This window comes from Cetorhinus maximus, chromosome 7 (genome assembly GCF_964194155.1).
Source record: "Cetorhinus maximus chromosome 7, sCetMax3.hap1.1, whole genome shotgun sequence".
Taxonomy (NCBI): domain Eukaryota; kingdom Metazoa; phylum Chordata; class Chondrichthyes; order Lamniformes; family Cetorhinidae; genus Cetorhinus; species Cetorhinus maximus.
Genome location: NC_135885.1, coordinates 32690712 through 32711116, shown reverse-complemented (window position 1 = coordinate 32711116; position 20405 = coordinate 32690712). Strand labels below are relative to the sequence as shown.

General features: G+C 43.0%; 1 protein-coding gene and 1 long non-coding RNA gene across 4 annotated transcripts; one reads left to right on the top strand and one right to left on the bottom strand.

Moving 5' to 3' along the window:
• Positions 1–1809: 1809 nt before the first annotated feature.
• LOC144682698 (uncharacterized) lies at positions 1810–5621 on the bottom strand. The gene is made up of 2 exons (XR_013577086.1): positions 5470–5621; positions 1810–4381 (listed from the first exon to the last, which is right to left on the bottom strand). It is a non-coding gene; the product is annotated as an uncharacterized LOC144682698 (long non-coding RNA).
• A 283-nt stretch (positions 5622–5904) lies between these two features.
• rfxap (regulatory factor X-associated protein) lies at positions 5905–20130 on the top strand. 3 transcript variants are annotated; one of them, XR_013577085.1, is made up of 4 exons: positions 5905–6486; positions 12252–12368; positions 14565–14730; positions 20019–20130. XR_013577085.1 is itself a non-coding variant. In XM_078545306.1 (3 exons), the coding sequence occupies exons 1-3, from the start codon at positions 6024–6026 to the stop codon at positions 14670–14672; spliced, it is 675 nt and encodes a 224-aa protein (XP_078401432.1). In that variant the 5' UTR covers positions 5913–6023; the 3' UTR covers positions 14673–16055. The 3 variants fall into 3 exon arrangements, 1 of the variants encoding a protein (XP_078401432.1); XR_013577084.1 differs by having other exon boundaries at positions 5913–6473; XM_078545306.1 differs by lacking the exon at positions 20019–20130 and having other exon boundaries at positions 5913–6473; positions 14565–16055.
• Positions 20131–20405: the final 275 nt, after the last annotated feature.

Sequence of the window (20405 nt, the reverse complement as noted above, 5' to 3'; positions counted from 1 at the left end):
AGGTGATGTTACGGAAGTGGTCAGAAGTTCTGAGGGTAAAATATGACACCAATGTTGCGAACAGTCTGATTCAGTTTAAGAGAATTGTCAGAGACAGATGGAATGGGTGGTTAAGGAGCAGAGCTTGTGGTAAAGATAGAAAACAGTAGCTTCTATCTTCCCAGTGTTTAATTGAAGGCAATGGCTGCCTATCCAGTACCAGATGTCAGATAAGAGGTCGGACAAGTAAGAGACAGTGGTGGGTTGGGAGAGTTGGTGGTGTGATAGAGCTGGGTGTTCTTATCATTTCCAGGTGCTCAGATGTCACGTTAAATGAGAGCAGACCAGTTGGCTTCAATGACAGGTTCCATCACAATAACGTTGGCCTCGAGCCAGTCAGCATTTTTCCATTCTTGTTTCCCATATGTTGAGAGTGCAGTATTGTAGGTAGTGCCTCAAAGTATATTCCATTTCACTTCTGCACTGTGTTGGAATGCTGGAGAATGCCTGCTCAATCGAGTCATGGAACTGCTGTTTTTTTTATCTGGATAGACAGCATGTTGATACACCTTCTGCAGTTACATGGGAAGGTCAACCCCCTCCCAAGGCACCTTCCCATGCAACCGCAGAAGGTGCAATACCTGCCCCTTTACTTCCCCCCTCCTAACCGTCCAAGAGCCCAAACACTCCTTTCAAGTGAAGCAGCACTTCACTTGCACTTCCCTCAATTTAGTTACTGCGTTCGCTGCTCCCAATGCGGTCTCCTCTACACTGGAGACACCAAACGCAGACTGGGTGACCGCTTTGCGGAACACCTTCGGTCTGTCTGCAAGCATGACCCAGACCTCCATGTCGCTTGCCAATTCAACACACCATCCTGCTCTCATGCCCACATGTCTGTCCTTGGCCTGCTGCAATGTTCCACTGAAGCTCAACGCAAACTGAAGGAACAGCACCTCATCTTACGACTAGGCACTTTACAGCCTGCCGGACTTAACATTGAGTTCAACAATTTCAGATCATGAACTCTCTCCTCCATTCCCACCCCCTTTCCGATCCCCCTTTTTCCAATAATTTATATTTTTCAATATATTTTTCTTTTCCCGCCTATTTCCATTATTTTTAAATATATTTCCATCCATTGTTTCATCTCCACCTTTTAGCCCATTTTGATCCCTTTCCCCCCCCCCACCCCACCCCACCCCCACTAGGGCTATCAGTCACTTGCTCGTCCTGCTTTCTACCCTTAATGTCACCATTAGCACATTTCTTAGCTAATAGCACCACCGTCAATACCCCTTTGACCATGACATCTTTGGCAATCTCTTCTTATGCCTCCACCTATCCCTCTATCCAGCTCTACCAGTCCCACCCCTCTCAACCAGCTTATATTTCATCTCATTTCTACATTCCCTCAGTTCTGATGAAGTCATACGGACTCGAAGCGTTAACTGTATTCCTCTCCGCAGATGCTGTCAGACCTGCTGAGTTTTTCCAGCTATTTTTATTTTTGTTCCTTATCAGAGAGTTGCTCTATGCTGACAGTGTCACACTAGTATTCCATACCAAGGAATACATTTAGTGGCAAATGGACAGACTCTCTCATGCCTGTAAAGAGTTGGTTTGACTCTCAGCATCAGGAAGGCAAATGTCATGGTCCAGGATTTTGTCTTGCTGCCATTTATCAGCATTGACAATGTGACACTGCAAGTTGTTGATAGCTTCACATATCTAGGCTTCAGAATCATCAGCAATCTGTCACGTGATGCTGAAATCAACACACACATCCCAAGTGTTGTAAGGATTTGTTCTGTAGAGTTCACAAAGAGGTTTGTAAGGTTGAACAGTAGTGTTTATTGGTAACACATAATTATTCACATATACACAAGGTATAGCCTACGCTACGAGCGAACTCCGCTTACTTCTATACAGACCTCTGCACACTCAGACTGACCCAGGTCCTTTGTCATGTGACCCTTTACATCACACTATAGGTGGTACTGTTCTCTAGTCCCACATTAACCCTTACTATGGCAGACACCCATGTACAAGACCTCCCCGAGTCTTTACCCAACACCTTAAAAAAAGTGCTACCCCTTCTCCCCCTCTCAAGTCTCTGACTTTATAAATTCTGATGGTCCGGAGGCTTGACAAATTTTCCCTATCTTGTCCTGGTCACATGTGGAACACTGGCAGGCTCAGTTGCTTTGGTCAAGCGTTGATGGCTTGGAGTTGAAATCGTTGTATTGTGTGTTTCTGGCACTTGGTCGTCCCCATCTAATTCGCTTTTTGCACTCCTTAGAGTTCAACTTTTCTTTATCAACAATCCATCTGCTTTGTTCGGACACCAAAGGCCTGCCCTGTTCCTTCCAGGGGCAGTGCTCAATCCGTTCCTTCATAGTATGAACCTAGGTTTTCTTTTTCCATGGGGTCCACTGTGATCTTTCTGGGAGTTGACGGTGTATCTCCATTCTGTTTGAATGCTCCTCATCCATGAGCAACACTGGCACCCCTGCTTAAGAGAGAAAAGGATAGTGTTGGATGATGTACAAAATCTTAACTATTTGCTTATCACTGGAGTGGTCCTTCGATCATGTCTATCACCAGAAGTCAGATTCCTCCAGGGCCATAGATTGGTGTGTCTGTCACTCATAGCCAGAGGTCTTTCAGCCATTGTTCCATATCCAAGAGGGCCATAACACTGACTCCCGTATCTAATTTGAAATTGGTGAGGCAACCATTTACAGAGATGTCAGCATTCCAAAAGGTGAACCCAGGATCCTTGATCTCACCCAAGGAGCATGGTTGAACTTTGTCCTGGTGTGGTACCTCAATCTCATGGGCTGTTTTGGGATCCTCCGCACTTCTTGACGTCTTAGACTTGCACAGCTTTCCAAAGTGTCCCAGGTTGCAGTTGAAATACTGCACAGAGATTGCTGGACATTGCTTTCACCAGTGTGATCTTTTGGCTTCATAGCGTTGACATGGTCTTCCACCATCATGTGCTCTGTTTGGGATTGTCTTCCTTGGCCTGGAGTCTCCCTGTCCTTTTACTGCTTTATGAGCTGGACAGTTGGTGTTTCTTTATACCATGGCTTAACCTCACTACGTAGAATGGACTGGTGTTGTTGACAAATTTCAGACTGCCTATTTGGATGGCTTTTTCTAGTGTCAGCTCTTCTTTTGTCTGTAGTATGTCCGAAAGGGTATTGTCATCCACTCCAACTGCTATTTGGTCTCATATAAGCTCTGACTTAAGGTCGCTGTAGTCACAGCCTTCAGCCAATCTGTATAATTAGTTTATGAAAGAATCAACAGGTTCTCCAGGCTGTTGGATTCACTTGTTGAGCATTGCTAGCTCTAAAATTTTATTACTTCTTAAAGTAGGTATTGAAGGATTTCAGAACCTATTGAAACTTATCTGAAGATTCATTTATTCCTTGCCTCACAATTATGTCATTGGCTATTCGACCTACTGAGTACAGTAGTGTATTCACTTGTCCAGCCTCTGTCTTCTTATCAAATCCCGAAGCTATCATGCATCTTGAAAATCCTTTTTGCCAAAGCCCCCAATTCTGCCCTTGTATCAGCCCAAATTGATCTGGTAGGGTTGATTTATTATCCATGATTGCTTTTCAGCTCAGGGGAATATAACTTTAAATGCTGTTTCACTTTTAAAGATGGCTCCACTAGAAACCATTTTGTCAATGCTTCTTCCGCATTTATCAAGTTCTAGCGGCGATCGCAGATTTGACCTCAAAAGGGATCATTTTCTTGCATGAAATATTTTTTTTTAAATCAAAGATTCGGGTCCTTTAGAACATTTTAGGGAAATTAAAAAGGTGATTCCCGAAGCTCGGCCGCCACATGGCATGGCCAGTCTCAGAACTCGGGTTGGCTGCGGTGATTAACGAAATAGACTGCTCTGACTGATTCAAAAGCAGAAAATGCTGGAAAAGCTCAGCAGGTCTACCAGCATCTGCGGAGAGAAAAAGAAAATTAATGTTTCGAGTCTGTATGACTATTCTTCAGAGCTCGGACTGATGAATGGCCTGAAGACTGGTTCAGCCAGGGAACTGAATTTTTGTTCACCCTTGCTAGGTCCTTTGATTCTGCAATCGATGGGAATTCACAATGGACTGCCACGTGCTCTGGTGGAGCCCTTTAGGTGCACAATGGATTTTTCTTCGACCCTTCAGCCTACATGTCTGCAGCAGAGCTTCTTTTTAGGCGGTCTCCAGCTGTGTTTTCAACTCAGGTGCACTGCAATCAGGTCAGGATGGTGTATTTTTTTCAAGCTGCAGGATCCTTCACCAGCTTCTTTGGTCCTGGGTTTGTTCAAGAGCTACTACCATGTTGTAAAGGTGTTTGTTCAGCAGGTCTCATGAAGAGGTTCAGAGGCCTGTAAGGTTGAATAGTAGTGTTTATTGATAATTCATAACTATTCACATATATACAAGGTATAGCCCGGACTATTACTTAACTGCAAGTTTACTTCCATACAGGTCTCTGCATACTTTTAGACTGACTCAGATCCCTTGTCATGTGTCCCTTTACATCACACTGAACAGTACTGTCTTCCATTCCCACATTAACCCTTGCTATGTCAAATACCCTGAAACTACAGCAAGCTGTTTTGTCCAAGTAAAAGAGTAAGGAATAACATCAACCTGACCGAGCACACCAAACCAATAGTCCAGCAAGCTTCAGTGCACTTCTCTGCGGCGAGACCTGGACAACATATGCTAGGCAGGAAGAAAGAAGACTGAACAGATTCCACTTTTGCTGTCTCAGACCATTGGTGGAATAGGGGTGGCTGGGCTTGATGACCATCCATTCATTAAGAGATATAAAAGAATTAAGTTCCTGTATGGGAAACTGGAAATCATTCAATTGCAAAACTAGGTCCCTCACAGCATTCCACATATCATATACTTTACTTACAGTCTGCCTTCTCAACTCCTTTGATGCTCCATACGGACCCCACTCAACTCTCTGCACGCTGCTTCCCACCAAACACACATATCCACCCAATACCCCTGCCCCCATTCACATACCCAACAGTCCTTGACACACTCATTCAGCAACCCCTCTTCCCAACCACCTGCCACCACTCCCCGCCCCCTCATTCAGCAGCCTATCTCCCCTCACCGTATCCCTGCCTGAGACAGGCTCAGGAACCCCACAAAGACTTGGGCTCTGGCCTACCCCCACCATGGGCCTGCCAGACCCTCCCATAACTCAGGTTGCACCACTCTGCCTATCTTTCTTCCCTCTCTGACCCAAGCCCAGGCCTACTAAACTACATGAAGACTCACGTTTCACTGCTTCTCTCCTCCTGCAAATACAGCAGTGACTTCCTTGCCAGAGTGGGGTTCCTAAGCCACTAGGTGATGCTTAATACATAGTTGGGCTACCACGGTGCAAACCATCATCTTACAAGAAGGCTACCACAGTGATCAGACATCATGCGGTAAGTGATCAACTCACTAGGAATGCTTCCAACTAAACTTCTCTTCCAGGAATGCCTACCTCGAAGAAGTACTGCTCTCCTCTCCGACAGGATTTCCGTTCACTTCTCTCCCAACTAAACGTGGGGACTCCTGACCAAGGAAACGAAAACACAGTTTTTCCATTACCAAGATGGCCGGTGTCCAATAGCAGCTAAAAGTCACGTGCCTACTCTTCGCACGTGCTTATTTATTTATATTGACACAGGCCCAGCTAAAGGAGAGCAGCTAATTGGTGCGTACGGGAGAGGGGCGGAGTGAAACTTCGGGCATGCTCAGTGAGGGGCGAAACCTTGGAGCATGCTCAGTGCGGAGCGAGCCTTGGGGCATGCTCAGTGCGGAGCGGACCTTGGAGCATGCTCAGTGCGGAGTGAGCCTTGTCGCATGCTCAGTGCGGTGCGAGCCTTGGGGCATGCTCAGTGCGGAGCGGACCTTGGAGCATGCTCAGTGGAGTAGAGGACCTGGAGTGAGAGCGGACTGTGGGCGCTTGGTGGCGGTCCGCTGACGGCAGGCGTTTGCGGCGGGAGATTCGGGATGAGTGAGGCGCAGAGCGAGAGCGGTCAGAACAGCGAGGAGCTGAATCTGTCCCCTCGCAGTGTCAGCCACCAGGAGCTGACCACGGTGGCCATGGACGCGGCTTGTTCCGAAAGTAACCAGGTGGGAGGAGGTGAAGCGCCGGAGGCTCCTGACAGCAGAGAGAGCCCAGGGGAGGCTAACGGGGAGGGGGAAGAGGACGAAGAAGACAACGAGGAGGAGGAGGAGGAGGAAGAGGAGGAGGAGGAAGACGATGAAGAAGAGGAGGAAAGCGGCCACAGCGAGATGGTGACCAGGAAATGTGTGTACGAGGGATGCACGGAAACCACCAACCAGGTGGCTAAACCCAGGAAACCCTGGATGTGCAAAAAACACCGCAACAAAACTTACAAGGACAAGTACAAGAAGAGGAAGAGCGTCCAGGCCATGGTCAACATAAACAAGAGCGATGTGAGCATAAACGGTAGCTGCTGGGATAACAATTATATTTGTTTTCATTTCCACTCTCTGGTGTTCTCTTGAAAAGTGTCTGGCGTTCTTGCTGGGGTACAATCCCTTGGGCAATGCCTCCTTACCCTCCTTGTGTGTTTTTTGTTGTTGTTGACAGGGTATTTGCTGGAAGTATCAGTCTACTTTTGACATTTAGATGTTAACTTTGCTCGTTTCCTAAATCATAAAATGGTTACAGCACTGAAGGATTTGACCGCCATCCCAGCTCTCTGCAAAAGCAACTCGTCTAGTTCTCCACTTTCTCCTATGTAGTCTTGCTAAATTTTTCTCTTCAGATAATTATTCAGTTTCTTTTGGAAGCCACCATTGAATCTGCTTCACCACACTCTCAGGTAGTGCATTCCAGACCCTAAGCACTTGTCGCATAAAATAAGTTTTTCCTCATGTTGCCCTGGGGACTTTTACCATTCATCTTTAAATCGGTGTCCACTGATTTCAACCATTCTGCCAATGGAAACAATTACTCCCTATCTACCCTGTTCGGACCCCTCATGATTTTGAACACCTCCATCAAATCTTCTCTCAATCTTCCCTTCTTTAAGGAGAACAGTCCCAGCTTGTCCTATCTATCTACGTAACTGAAGTACCTCATTCCTGGAACCATTCTCATAAATCTTTTCTGCACCCTCTCTAATGCTTTCTTTCATTCTTTCTAAAGTGTGGTGCCCAGAATTGGAGACACTACTCCAGTTAAGGCTCAACCAGTGTTTTGTAGCGGTTCACCATAACCTCCTTGCTTTTATACTCAATGCCTCTATTTATAAAACCAATGATCCCAAATGCTTTTAAAACACTTTCTCAACCTGCCCTGCCACCTTCAACCATTTGAGCACATATACCCCTAGGTCCTTTTGTTCCTGCACCCTTTTGGAATTGTACCCTTTATTTTATATTGCCTCTCCTTTACCTACCAAAATGTATAACTTCCCACCTCTCTGTATTAAATTTTCTTTGCCAAGTGTCCATCCATTCCACCAGCCTGTCCATGTCTTCTTGAAGTCTATCACTTACATCCTTACAGTTAACAATACTTCCAAGTTTTGTGTCAGTTGCAAATTTTGAACTTGTGCTGTGCACACCCAAGTCTAGATCATTTGTATATACTAAACAAAAAAGCAGTGATCTCCTCGGAGACTCCGCTATATACTTTCCTCCAAACTGATAAACAACCATTCCCTGCAACTCTCTTTCTTCTCCTCAAATTTGCTATCTGTGCTGCCACTGTCCCTTTTATTCCATGGACTTTAGCATAGCTGACAAGCTTGTTAATGTGGCACTTCATCAACTGCCTTTGGGATATCCATATACACCCACGTCAACCTCATCAAAAAAACTGTTGAGTTGGTAAAACAACTTTTCCCTTAACAAATCCGTGCTGGCTTTGCATAATTTATTCATATTTTTCTAAATGACTGTTCAATTTGTCGAAGGTTACCATTTCTAAAAGCATTTCTACCATTAAGATTAAACTGTCTGCATTTGCTGGACTTATCCTTGCATCCTTTTTTGAATATGGGTGTAACATTTGCCACTCTCCAGTCCTTTGGCACCACCCCTGTATCTAAGCAGGATTGGAAAATTACTTGTCCTACTTGTCCCACACCCCCTTAAACCAGCTTATATTTCACCTCTCTTCTATTTTTACTTAGTTCTGTTGAAGGGTCATTCGGACTCGAAACGTTAACTGTGTTCCTCTCCGCAGATGCTGCCAGACTTGCTGAGTTTTTCCAGGTATTTTTGTTGTTGTTTTGGAAAATTATGGCCATTGTCTCTGCAATTTCCACATTTGATTCTCTCGGTATCATTCGTGGCATCTGATCCAGTCCTGGTGACAGCAGTTGTAAGTACAGCCAGTCTTTTTAATATCACCTCTTTATTGATTTTAGCCCATCAAGTGTCTCAGCTTCCTCCTCCTTTCCTATTACTTTGGCAACATCTTCCCCCCACTCCTCCGAATTGCTCTATGTCCTTTTCCATTAGCTAACATAACATTCTATTGCTATGATCACTATTTCCTTAATGTTCTCCTACTGACACTTGGTCCACTGCATTCCCTAGAATGAGATCCAGCAATGCCACCTTCCTGTTTGGATTAGAAACATTCGGCCAAATCTTCCAAGGAGTGGCAATCAATGTCGTATTGCCACTCTGCTCTTATTTACTTACCTTGCTCAAGAGCTCCACATTTCTCACCATAAACTGGGCCTCTGCAGAAATATACAGCACACCTGCTCTGCGAGTCCTCCTTCGTAGTGCAGGATTTCAGGCAAAGTCAAGCCACGCCCCCATTTTTACAGCACGAGCCGCTGTATTCTGGTAAGCTTAAATTTGCCAAGGTGGTTGAGGGGCTAGGGTGGCAGGTGGGTGGGTCAGGTGCTAGGGTGGCACGTGGATCGGTGAGTGAGGGAGTAGGGAAAGCCGGATGTCAGGTGATTGGGAAGTAGTTAGGGCCGTGGGGTGTATTTGGGGTTTTGGGGGAGGTTGTTCCGGGGGAGGGTGGGAATAGTCATGGGGGCTGTTGGCGGGGGCAGGGTGTTAAGGGAGTAGTTCGAGGGTGAATGGTCAGGTGGGGTGTGGGGTGGGGGAGCAGGGGGGATAGTTGTGGAATCCAATGAGGGGTTGGGTGGGAGCGTCAGTAATATAGTTACCCAGGAGTTAGAACTGGTTTTAATAATTATTCTAACTTTTTCTGGGTAACTATTCTGGTAAGCGAGCCGGAACATTTGAAAGTCTCTGACTCTAACCCAGAGTTTCGGGGTGTTCTGGATGCTGGGGAATTGCCCATCGGAAGTCCAAACTTATCAGGCTGTTCCTGCAAAATCCTTGTGTTGAGACTTCTGAGAGGTTTCTGCAGCGCACCTTCTGGGATATGACCATCCAGAGACCAGAAGATCTGGGCCATTACCTAGACAATTCTTCTGGATGCACTTAATAAATTCTTTCCCCTCCCCCCCGCCCTTCGCGCTATTACTATCCCGGTCTATGTCAGGGTAATAAAAGTCCCCCTTTCCCTCTTTATAACTATAGTATTTGCACTTCACTAATTTTCTTGCACGTTTGTTGCTCTGTACCTTTTCCACTAGTTGGTGTCCTATAGAATACACCCAGTAGTGTATGGTACCTCTATTGTTTTTTAGTTCCAACCAAATGGATTCTATCCTTGACTCCTATTGGACATCTTTCTCCAGCACCATAATATTCTCCTTAATCAATACTGCCACCCCTCCTCTTTTCTTTCCTTCCCTATCTTTCCCAGACACCTCGTATACAGGAATATTTAGTACCCACTCCTTGAGCCAGGTCTCTCTTATCGCCACAATATCCTATTTTCATGTGGCTATTTGTGCCTGCAGCTATACCTTATTTACTGTGCTGCATGCATTCACATACGTGCACAGTATTTAGATCATAGTGCATTCCATCTACCCTGACCACACCTAATAACATATTATTTCTAACTCTGGTGCTATCTGTCCCAATTTTTATGCACCTTGTTTTTCCCCCTCTCATGTTACCTCCATTTTGCAGAAAGCCTCATCTTCAAACTCTACCTCAGCACACGATCTACTGAAGGAGGACTGTACTCCCAGATGCCACCTTGCTGGCGAGATGTTAAAAGTAAAGCCTTTTAAAAGTGAATGCAAAAAGATCCTGTAGCATTAATTAAAAAAGAAAAGAGGTTTTACTGACCGATATTCTTACCTGAACTATTCCCAGGAAATTTGCTATTTGCTAATTAGCTGCTGTGGTTGCTTATTTTAAACTTGTCCTTGGGATGTGGGTGACACTGGCAGAAGTGCTTCAGTTTTTTTCTTACCATAACCCAGAAACTTTAATGGTTCCTTTAATCTTGTACCTGCCCACAAATTACCAGTCTTATTGAATTCATGTTTTTTGCGATAGTAGGCTTTGAACTCCTGATCACTAGACTACCTAAATTACCTCAAGTAATTTATTGGCTGTAAAGTGCCTTTAGACTGCCTGACTAATGAAATGCATTTATGTAGTGCCCATATATTGCTAATTCTTTCTTTATGATGTTTGCCTGTTATCCATGTGCGCTAAAGCTGCTGGGTAATAATCAAGAATAAAAATGATCATGTCCTTTGTTCCTCTCAGCTCAGGATTGCTGGGTTAGCTGTTGTGCATCAATACTGCCCTTTACTCTGGACAGACCATGAATTGAACCTAGTCTGGATGGCTTAGTAATACATTGTGATACATTCATCATTGAGACATTAGGTGATGTGAATAACTTTGAATCAAAAATGTATAACAAAATACATAAATATATAAGCATCAATGTAACTTAAAACAATCTTGCAAGTAATCAGCTTGGATTTCTTTATTTTCCTGTCCTACCTTCAAATTATAATTTATATTTGATAGCTTTTGTTTTTTACAGAACAGCTTTTTTGAATGTTGCATTCTAATAATCCAGCAACTTTCATGGTCACTGTATCTTGTACCAGTCCACAAATAACCAGATTTATTGAATTCAATTTTTTGCCAACTCTTCAGCCCAACATCAATTGTGAAGGAAAATTTCGGGCAGTCGTAGTTTTTTTTAAAAAGTCAGTGGGCCAGATTCTGCTGTCAAAATAATGGTGAGGCTAATGGCACTTGCTATTATTTATGTCTAAATAATAAACACCTTCAGGTGAGGAGCAGACGTGTGGTTAAATATGAATAGCCAAAAGTTCCTATCCGAGTTGTGGGGCTCTGCCTTTTGCTTTGTGTAAATGGCGTTTCACGGTCTGCCAAGCCACTGACATGCATTGAATGTCATGAATTTGTTTTCTTTCGGAGGCGCTATCTTTTACCTGAGACAGTAAACCAAGGCCATCTTGATTGGTTGTAAAAGATCCCATGGCACTACTTCAAAGAAGAGCTGTGGAGTTCTCCTGTGTGCTGGCCAATATTTATCTCTCAACCAAATCACTCAAAAAAAGAACCTAATCATTATTGTGATGCCGAATGAGACCTCGTATGGAAATTAGCCACACTGATCCTATTATCACAGAAGTACTTAATTATCTATAAAGCATTTTGGGACATCCTGAATCATGTTTGTTTGTTATTTGCATGGTAGATATGAACTAAACTCACTGCCGATATGTTGGGCCAGCACTGTGGGTGTACCTACACCACGTGGACTGCAGCAGTTCAAGAAGGCAGTTCACCACCACCACCTCAAGGACAATTAGGGATGGGCAATAAATGTTGGCCCAGCCAGCGAAGCCCACATCCCGTGAATGAATTTAAAAAATTATGTGTAATTACACTTTTAATGGCTTATGAAGTGTTAATGACCACTATCCTTAATGACCACAACATTTCTGGCACTAAAACTTAACTTAGTAAGTGTGGAGCCTTGGTCTTTCAAGTTTTAATTGTTGAATGTTTTTTTTAAAAAAAATACCTCTCTTTATTTCTCTTTCTGCACCTGATTTGAATTTGCTGATTCTAACTTGCAGTCCCTCTTTGGTCCTTATGTTGTTAACTTCACAATCCTTCAAAGTAGTTAAGGGATGCTGTCGCTTGCTCTGTTCATTCAGATCCCAAATGCCCTCTTCTAGAGAGTGCCACACCATTTCCATCTCTCACTTCCAGCAACTTGCAGTGCAAAATATCACGGTGGCTAAATGGGGAAGTTTAATACTGGGTGCTGTTTGTTGACTGTAAAGCACTTAGTTATTTGTTCTGGTTCCTCCACAGGATGACGCAGATGAAAGACCTACATCTGCCACTAAACAGCGTTTGAGCTGTATGATAGTGCATCAAGCAAGTCGTAAAGCAAGTCTCCTTGAGCAAGTGTTAAACCAAAAGAGATTGGTGAGTGTTTATGATCCCTAAATTTCACACATGTGGTGCCCAGTTAACCAGCCATTCTTATGATACTTGCATTCATCTCCATCATTAATGGCTGTGTCTGCTGCAATCATGCCCATGTATTGAAGCAGTTGTGTGCCACTTTAATATTCCTATATTTAATGCTGTAAGAGGGGAATTATTTGAATCTTTTATTTTGAGGAAAATGCATTTTTTTTATTGCATATCTTCGTTAAGCCACTCTATTCAAACATTGCCAAATTTCCTGTTTTCAATTTCTGGAACAGATATTTTTAATTAGGGCCTATGTAAACCACAGTTGGTGATCTGATCTATTGTAGTTGGGTTATCCTAGTCTAAGAGCCCAAACTAAAGAATATTCATCACAACACCTTACCTGCTGATGTCTTTTTTTTATTAGTATTTTGGATCCAGACTTTCAAACTGTGATTTTTTGACAATTTAAATTCAAAATGGAATTGACGTGATCTCATGGCAACTCATTATTCTCCAGCTGGGCAGGATGGTTGAATTTCCACTTGGGTTCTCCTGCTTGTCTGCTTTAACTTCAGCAGAAGAGCCACAGAAACCCCAGATAAATGGCTGACTTGCACACACTCACTTTTCAAAAGGGGCCCTTGGATAGCCTATTCTAATTGGATGAATAAGCATGGCATTGGGTACCCAGAAAGAAATCAGCATCACAAATGCCTCTTCAATCTGGGGAAGACACCATGAGTAAAACAGTCTGAAGAAGCTAAATTAAGATTTCACTGTCTTGTTTAATTTTTGTGGTATAAATCTGCTGGTCTCAGAAGGCCTTGAGAGCACTGGTGGGTGACAAAATGCTCCCTCTAGGGCCATCTAGGTATGGACAAGTTAGTGGAAGAGTCAAGCAACTGGAGCAGTACTCCTCACAGATGCCACACATTCTGGACCTGCAGTTGTTTCTTTTGGTGAGGCCAGGAGTAGACCCCGCACTGATCCTATAAGAAAATCCATAGAGCCGCCTGGTCCAGTCTCTGGACCTTTTCAAATTTAATTCAGACATTCAGTTCGTGTGCTTATTGCCATACACTATGTTGCTATAATTTTTTGTTGTAGCATTAACCAACCAATATCAGAATTGACAATTGGGGAGGGACACATCCCAAATATCAAGTGCATTAACTGTGGTTTACAGGATGATATTTTAGTGCTGCAATTTCCTGGACGTATTCCATTTAAGGAGAAAAACTCTAGTTTTCAAACTGAAGTAAGTGCAATGATTTTTAAACATCAGAAAATATCTGGTTAAAAATCACAATTGTAAGTGAAGAGCAGTTTGGTTAGCTGTTTCTTTTTTTCCCCCCTTCCTGATGCGAAAGTTTGACTGGGAACAAAGCACTACTACCGTACTTGTGGTATCACTTCTAATGCAGACTGGGGGTGGAGCATGTCGACTGTATGAAATGTGCAGACTTAGCATTATGGGCTGCACCTTTGCTGAGCTTTACAATAAAGGATTTGGTCACCTCAGTTTTTTTGATGTATACTACCTGCCTCTTATTGATGCATCTAAGGGGAGACTGGCTAGGTATGTGAGGGAGAAAGAAATATAAAGTTATGTTGGGGAGTGAGATGCCGTAAGGTGGGAGGAGGTTTGTGTGAGGCGTGAAACACCACAGGCCTGGTGAGCTGAGTGGCTTGTGCTGTAAATTCTTTAATATATTATGCACAGTACTGGGCGAAAAATACTGTTCTAAATGCTTTGGATAGTTTATCCAGGAAATATCTTTTCAAATGTGAAAACTGTCCTAATAACATTGGTCAGATAGCAAAGAGATGACTTGTGAAGAAGTGACATTTTTGCAACTGGGTCCCAACATAGTTTTTGATTGTTCTTTTTGAAGAAAATGTAATTTTAACGTGAAAGCCGGAACTCCTAGTGGAGAACCAAACTTGAAGAGTGCAATCAGAGATGTGGCTGCAACGCTAATGTTTATTTTCCAATCTGTGCTGCCCAAGCTTGGCTTCCTGTTGTGAACATGGGAGTACTGAATTTGCCTTTTTGTTGTGAAATACTGTTTGAGACATTTTCATTAGAAAAGCTCTACAAAGAATTGTTAAAACCTTAGATGGTGTGTAAATAATTCCATTGCAACAAAGTGTTTTGTTAAAATAGGATTTGATCAGTAATGCCATTACATTTATTTTTAGTCATTATTGAGAAGTCCAGAAGTTGTGCAGTTTCTACAACAGCAGCAACGATTGCTGAGCAACCAGGCCCTCGCTCAAAGGCAGCAGTTTCAAGAAACACCAATGTGATGCTTTCTTTTCAAAGTGGGTCGGTAACATACAGAAGCTTGATGCTGATTAAACTTCAGTAAGTCACTCTTATATAGAGTTTTTACATTTAAGCTGTATTACCTCGTAAAAGTGAGAACAGTGTTTTCCAACACACAGTTTTTTAAAAAGATTGTGAACTAAGGGACGTAATTGTGATATGCTCAGCTTCTGTTTCTGTTCTGTGAAACACTTTGGAATGCTTTCTGTGTTAAAGGTATCATATACATTTCAGCATTTTAGATACTTTGAAAATTCCTGACCTGCTGTTTTTTTCCCTTAATATTGTGCTGTTGAGGGTGAGAGATGGTGGTATAAAATGGAACAGTTCCCTATTGTAGGACCCAGTGTCAACACCGAACATTTCCAGATTAGATAGAGGGTGACTGTGTGTAAAGTAAAGTTCCCTTGACCTGGCACCAACAGTGTGCTTCAGGCTAAACAAAAACTGTCGTTTCCACGGTGCTTTACATCTGAGGAAGCATTGTATTGGAGGGGAAAAAGTAGTGGATGCTGAACAAATGAGAACGAGAAGGGGTTGGGGGGGAGGTGGTGGGGTGCAAATAGAATTTAAAAGCATAGCATAGTTGGTCAAATTTTTATAGGACTTCTGGAAATTGGGAGGGTGAGGAAGGATTTAGGGAAGAAATATCAAAACGTATTGGCTGAAACTGCCTGTTGGACAGAGATTGGCCACAGGATGCCCTTAGAGTTGGTAAGGATATGGTGATTCTAGTGCTTCAGAAAACACTGATTATTTTGTGTTTTAAAGCATATTGCAAAATTTGATCAGATTCCTGCTGTGTTCAAGCTCACTGGGAATTTAGGTTTTGACTGTCCAAAATGCAAAATCCTAAGGTAACCTTAAATCAAGGAGACTTTTGTCCAATCAAGGTTCCTATTTTTATTAAAAAGGGGCAAGTTGGCTGCCGGCAACAGACGAATAATTGTAATACAGAGATGCCTAGTGGGAGCAAAAAAGCTCTGCAGGAGCTATAACTTTTCTTTAGGTTCTTCCTCTTCTGCTTTCGCATAGCTAGCCTGCCAATATGTTAAAAGAAACAAGTATAAATGGAAACCATAGACAATTGTAGAGATGCAAGTAGGATTTTTAATTCCCAAATGCTTTACAGGTATTAAACACTGCAGTAAAATGTTACACTCATTCAGTTTGAAGTCAGACATGGTTAGAGCAGAGGGCTTTTGAGTTTCTAGCTATGTATATTTACTAGATTTTTAAATGTATTAATGTGTGATTTCTGTTGCGTATCTAAAAGGTGAATTTTATTAGCAAATGTGTTAAGTCTTATCTTTAACAATATTTTGTAACAAGTTGATTTTCAAATAAATTATGGTTGTGTAGCCTTTCATGTTTGGTTTTTTTTTGTTCCCTTCAAATGAATAAGTGTCATCAGTTTAAACTTGCCACTGATTATTTTGATGAACAGTCAACTTGCTTGATAATCTATAAATCTAAAGTTCCACTCAGCCAGTCAAACCTGGGAAGATTCATTGTTTTTCCAGACCTTAAGGCAGCCTAAGTGGTTAACTTAAAAACGTAAGACACAAAAATGTTTTGGATTGGGGGAGAGTGGATTTTAGGAAAATAAGGCAGGATCTGGCCAAGGTAGACTGGGAACAACTACTTGTGGGGAAATCTACAGAAGAGCAGTGGGGGGTGTTCAAAAAGGAAATGGGGAGGGTACAGGCTCAACATGTTCCCTCTAGGGTGATGGGAAGGAATAACAAGCCCAGAGAACCATGGATGACCAGAGATATTCGGGATACAATGAGAAGGGAAAGAGAGGCTTTTTAGCAGGTACAAGGGGAGCAAATCAGCAGAGGCATGAGTGGAGTACAGAAAGTACAGGGTGGAGCTTAAGAAAGCAATTAGGAGAGCAAAGAGGGGATACGAGAAAGCTCTGGCTGTTAAAAGTAGGGAAAATCCCAAGATATTCTATAAGTATATCAATGGGAAGAGGATAACCAGCGAAAGAGTAGGGCCCAAGGGGACAATCTATGGGTGGAGCCAGAGGACATCGGTAGAGTGTTGAACAAATACTTCACATCCGTCTTCACCCAAGAGAATGAGGATGAAGGTATGGAACTTGGGGAGAGAGACTGCGAGGTTCTTGAGCAAATTGATATAGGGAGTGACAAGGTATTGGAGGTGTTGGCAGGCTTAAAAATGGACAAATCTCCAGGTCCGGATGATTTGTGTCCCAGACTGCTGAGGGAAGCAAGGGAGGAGATTGCAGGGGCTCTGACCCAAATTTTTAATTCCTCTCTGGCCAAGGGGGAGGTGCCAGAGAACTAGAGAACAGCTAATGTGATTCCACTATTTAAGAAGGGTTGTAGAGATAAGCCAGGGAACTACAGACCAGTGAGTCTCACGTCAGTGGTAGGGAAACTATTGGAGAAAATTTTGAAGGGGAGAATCTATCTCCACTTGGAGAGGCAAGGTTTGATCAGGGATAGTCAGCATGGCTTTGTCAGAGGGAGGTCATGCCTATCAAATTTGATTGAATTTTTTGAGGGGGTGACCAAGTGTGTAGATGAGGGTAGTGTAGTTGATGTAGTTTATATGGATTTCAGCAAAGCCTTTGACAAGGTCCCATGGGAGACTTATAAAAAAGGTAAATGCACATGGGATACAGGATAATTTGATAAGGTGGATTCAAAATTGGCTTAGTTGTAGGAGACAGAGGGTGATGATAGAAGGCTGCTTTAGTGACTGGAAGGCGTACCACATGGATCTGTGCTGGGTCCCCTATTATTTGTCATTTATATAAACGACACAGATGACTATGTGGGGGGTAGGATTAGTAAGTTTGCGGATGACACAGATTGGCCGGGTGGTTAACAGTGAGGTTGAGTGTCTTGGACTACAGGAAGATATAGACGGGATGGTCAAATGGGCAGATAAGTGGCAGATGGAATTTAACCCTGAAAAGTGTGAGGTGACACACTTTGGAAGGAGTAATTTGACAAGGAAGTATTCAATGAACGGCATGACACTAGGAAGTTCTGAGGAATAAAGGGACCTTGGCGTGTGTGTCCATAGATCTCTGAAGGCAGAGGGGCATGTTAGTGGGGTGGTGAAAAAGGCATATGAGACACTTGCCTTTATCAATCGAGGCATAGATTACAAAAGTAGGGAGGTCATGTTGGAGTTGTATAGAACCTTGGTGAGGCCACAGCTGGAGTACTGTGTGCAGTTCTGGTCGCCACATTATAGGAAGGATGTGATTGCACTGGAGTGGGTGCAGAGGAGATTCACCAGGATTTTTCCTGGAATGAAACATTTAAGTTATGAAGAGAGGTTGGAGAGACTTGGGTTGTTTTCGTTGGAGCAGAGAAGACTTGAGGGGCGACCTGATCGAGGTGCACAAGATTATGGGTGGCATGGACAGGATGGATAGGGAGCAGCTGTTCTCCTTAGTTGAAGGGTCAGTCACAAGGGGACACAAGTTCAAGGTGAGGGGCAGAAGGTTTAGGGGGGATGTAAGGAAAAACCTTTTTACGCAGAGGCTGGTGACGGTCTGGAATGCGCTGCCTGGGAGGGTGGTGGAGGCGGGTTGCCTCACATCCTTTAAAAAGTACCTGGATGAGCACTTGGCACGTCATAACATTCAAGTTATGGGCCAAGTGCTGGTAAATGGGATTACATAGGTAGGTCTGGTGTTTCTCACGTGTTGGTGCAGACTTGATGGGCCGAAGAGCCTCTTCTGCACTGAGATTTTGTGATTCATCCATTAAAGCAAATTTAAAGGGCATCACCATCATGCTTGTTCAAAGTAAGACATAAGCTGCAATGTTTTTCAATTTGAGTCTACTTTTTCCCCATTTCTTGAATCCCAAGGGTACTAGAAACCCTCCAATAATCCACCCAAGTCTTCACTTGAGTCTGTACGATTCTACCATGGATGCCATCACCAAGCTTGATTTGGATGTAAATGTAGGGGAATGATCAAGAGGGGATTATAATTTGCTATCATGCTTAGTTATTATGGAAGAAATCAAAGAGCAATTTCAGGTGTCCGCGCATGTACGGTTAAATGTGGAAAGCCAGAAGTTGCTGCTCAAGTTCCTCTGCTCCTCCACAAGCCCTGCTATGCTGATACCTCACCAAGGGACTCAGCACCAAAATGTATGAAGGATCTAAAACATACCAGATGACTCAAAAATTGGCTGCATGGTTGATAGTGAGGAGGACTATTGTAGACTGCAGGAAGATATCAATGGACTGGTCAGGTGGGCAAAAAAGGTGGCAAAAGTCCAGAAAATGTGAGGTGATGCAGTTGGGGAAAAGGAATGCACAATAAATACTGGTGGTGTAGACAAAGTGAAGGACCCTGGAATGAATGTCCACAGATCCCTGAAGGTAGCAGGATAGGTTGAGAAGGTGGTTAAGAAGGCATATGGAATCCTTTCATTTATTAGCTGAGGCATAGAATATGAGAGCAGGGAAGTTATGCTAGAATTATATAAAACATTAATTAGGCCACAACTTGTGTACTGTGTGCAGTTCTGGTCACCTTATTACAGAAAGATGTAATTGTATTAGGGAGGGTACAGAGGAGATTTACAAGTATGTTGCCAGGACTGGAAAATTGCAGCAATGAGGAAAGATTGGATCGGCTGGGTTTGTTCTCCTTTAAACAGAGGTGGGGAGATTTTGATTGAGATGTACGAAATTGAGGGGCCTGGATAGAGTGGATGGGAAAGGCCTACTTAGTTTAGCAGAAAAATCAGTGACTGAGGGTATAGATTTAAAGTGATTGGTAGAAGGATTAGAGGGGAGATGGGGAAAACATTTTTTCACCCGAGGGTGGTAGGGGTCAATGCCTGAAAGGGTAGTAGAGGCAGAAACCCTCAGCTCATTTAAATGGTGTCTGGATATGCACCTCAAGTGCCATAACCTGCAGGGCTACGGACCAAATACTGGAAAGTGGGTTTAGGCTGGATGGCTTGTTTGTCGTCTGCCGCAAACATGATGGATCAAGTGGCCTCTTCCTGTGCAGTAAGCATTCTGTGATTCTATAAGCTCAATCCTGTCTTAAGCTGTAGTATCTGGATAGGATTTAGCAGTGGAAAGCTGTCTCCATGTTTGTTCCCTTTCTAACCCATGAAAATTAGAACCAATAGTATTGCCCTGGTATCTTAATGTAGTAAACTAGTTTGATAAACTTGGGAAATTTCAGTTCTGTACAATTTAGAACATCAAGATTACCCGCTTAGCCATTGGATCAATTTTTCAGAGAATTTTGGAGGCAATTATTTTTAATCTTCAATTCTAAAACCCATTTTTCCTTTGCTTACTTTTAGAAGGTGGGAGCAACGCCAGCAGCTATAATTCCATTCTGCTCCTTTTGAAGAATTCAAGCCCAGATCTTTCCACTGCTGCACTGAATAATCTGTTATTGCTAAATTGCAGTAAATCAGTATATGCAAATTTTGAATCTCGCTGCAGGAAGACATTTTAACACTATTCAAAAGTTAATTTGGATGTTTTAAAATCAAGTTTTTTTCCTCCAGATAGGATTGAGATTGGAAAAACATTGTTCCAGCAATTGGAGGTGGTTATAGAAACCACATTACAAAATGCTGTACTTAATGCCACACAGAAAATTAAAGGAAATTCAGTTCTGACAAGTGCAAAATCTAATTTGTACATGTTTGTATTTGCTATGGACTATTTTTCAATGACGTGTG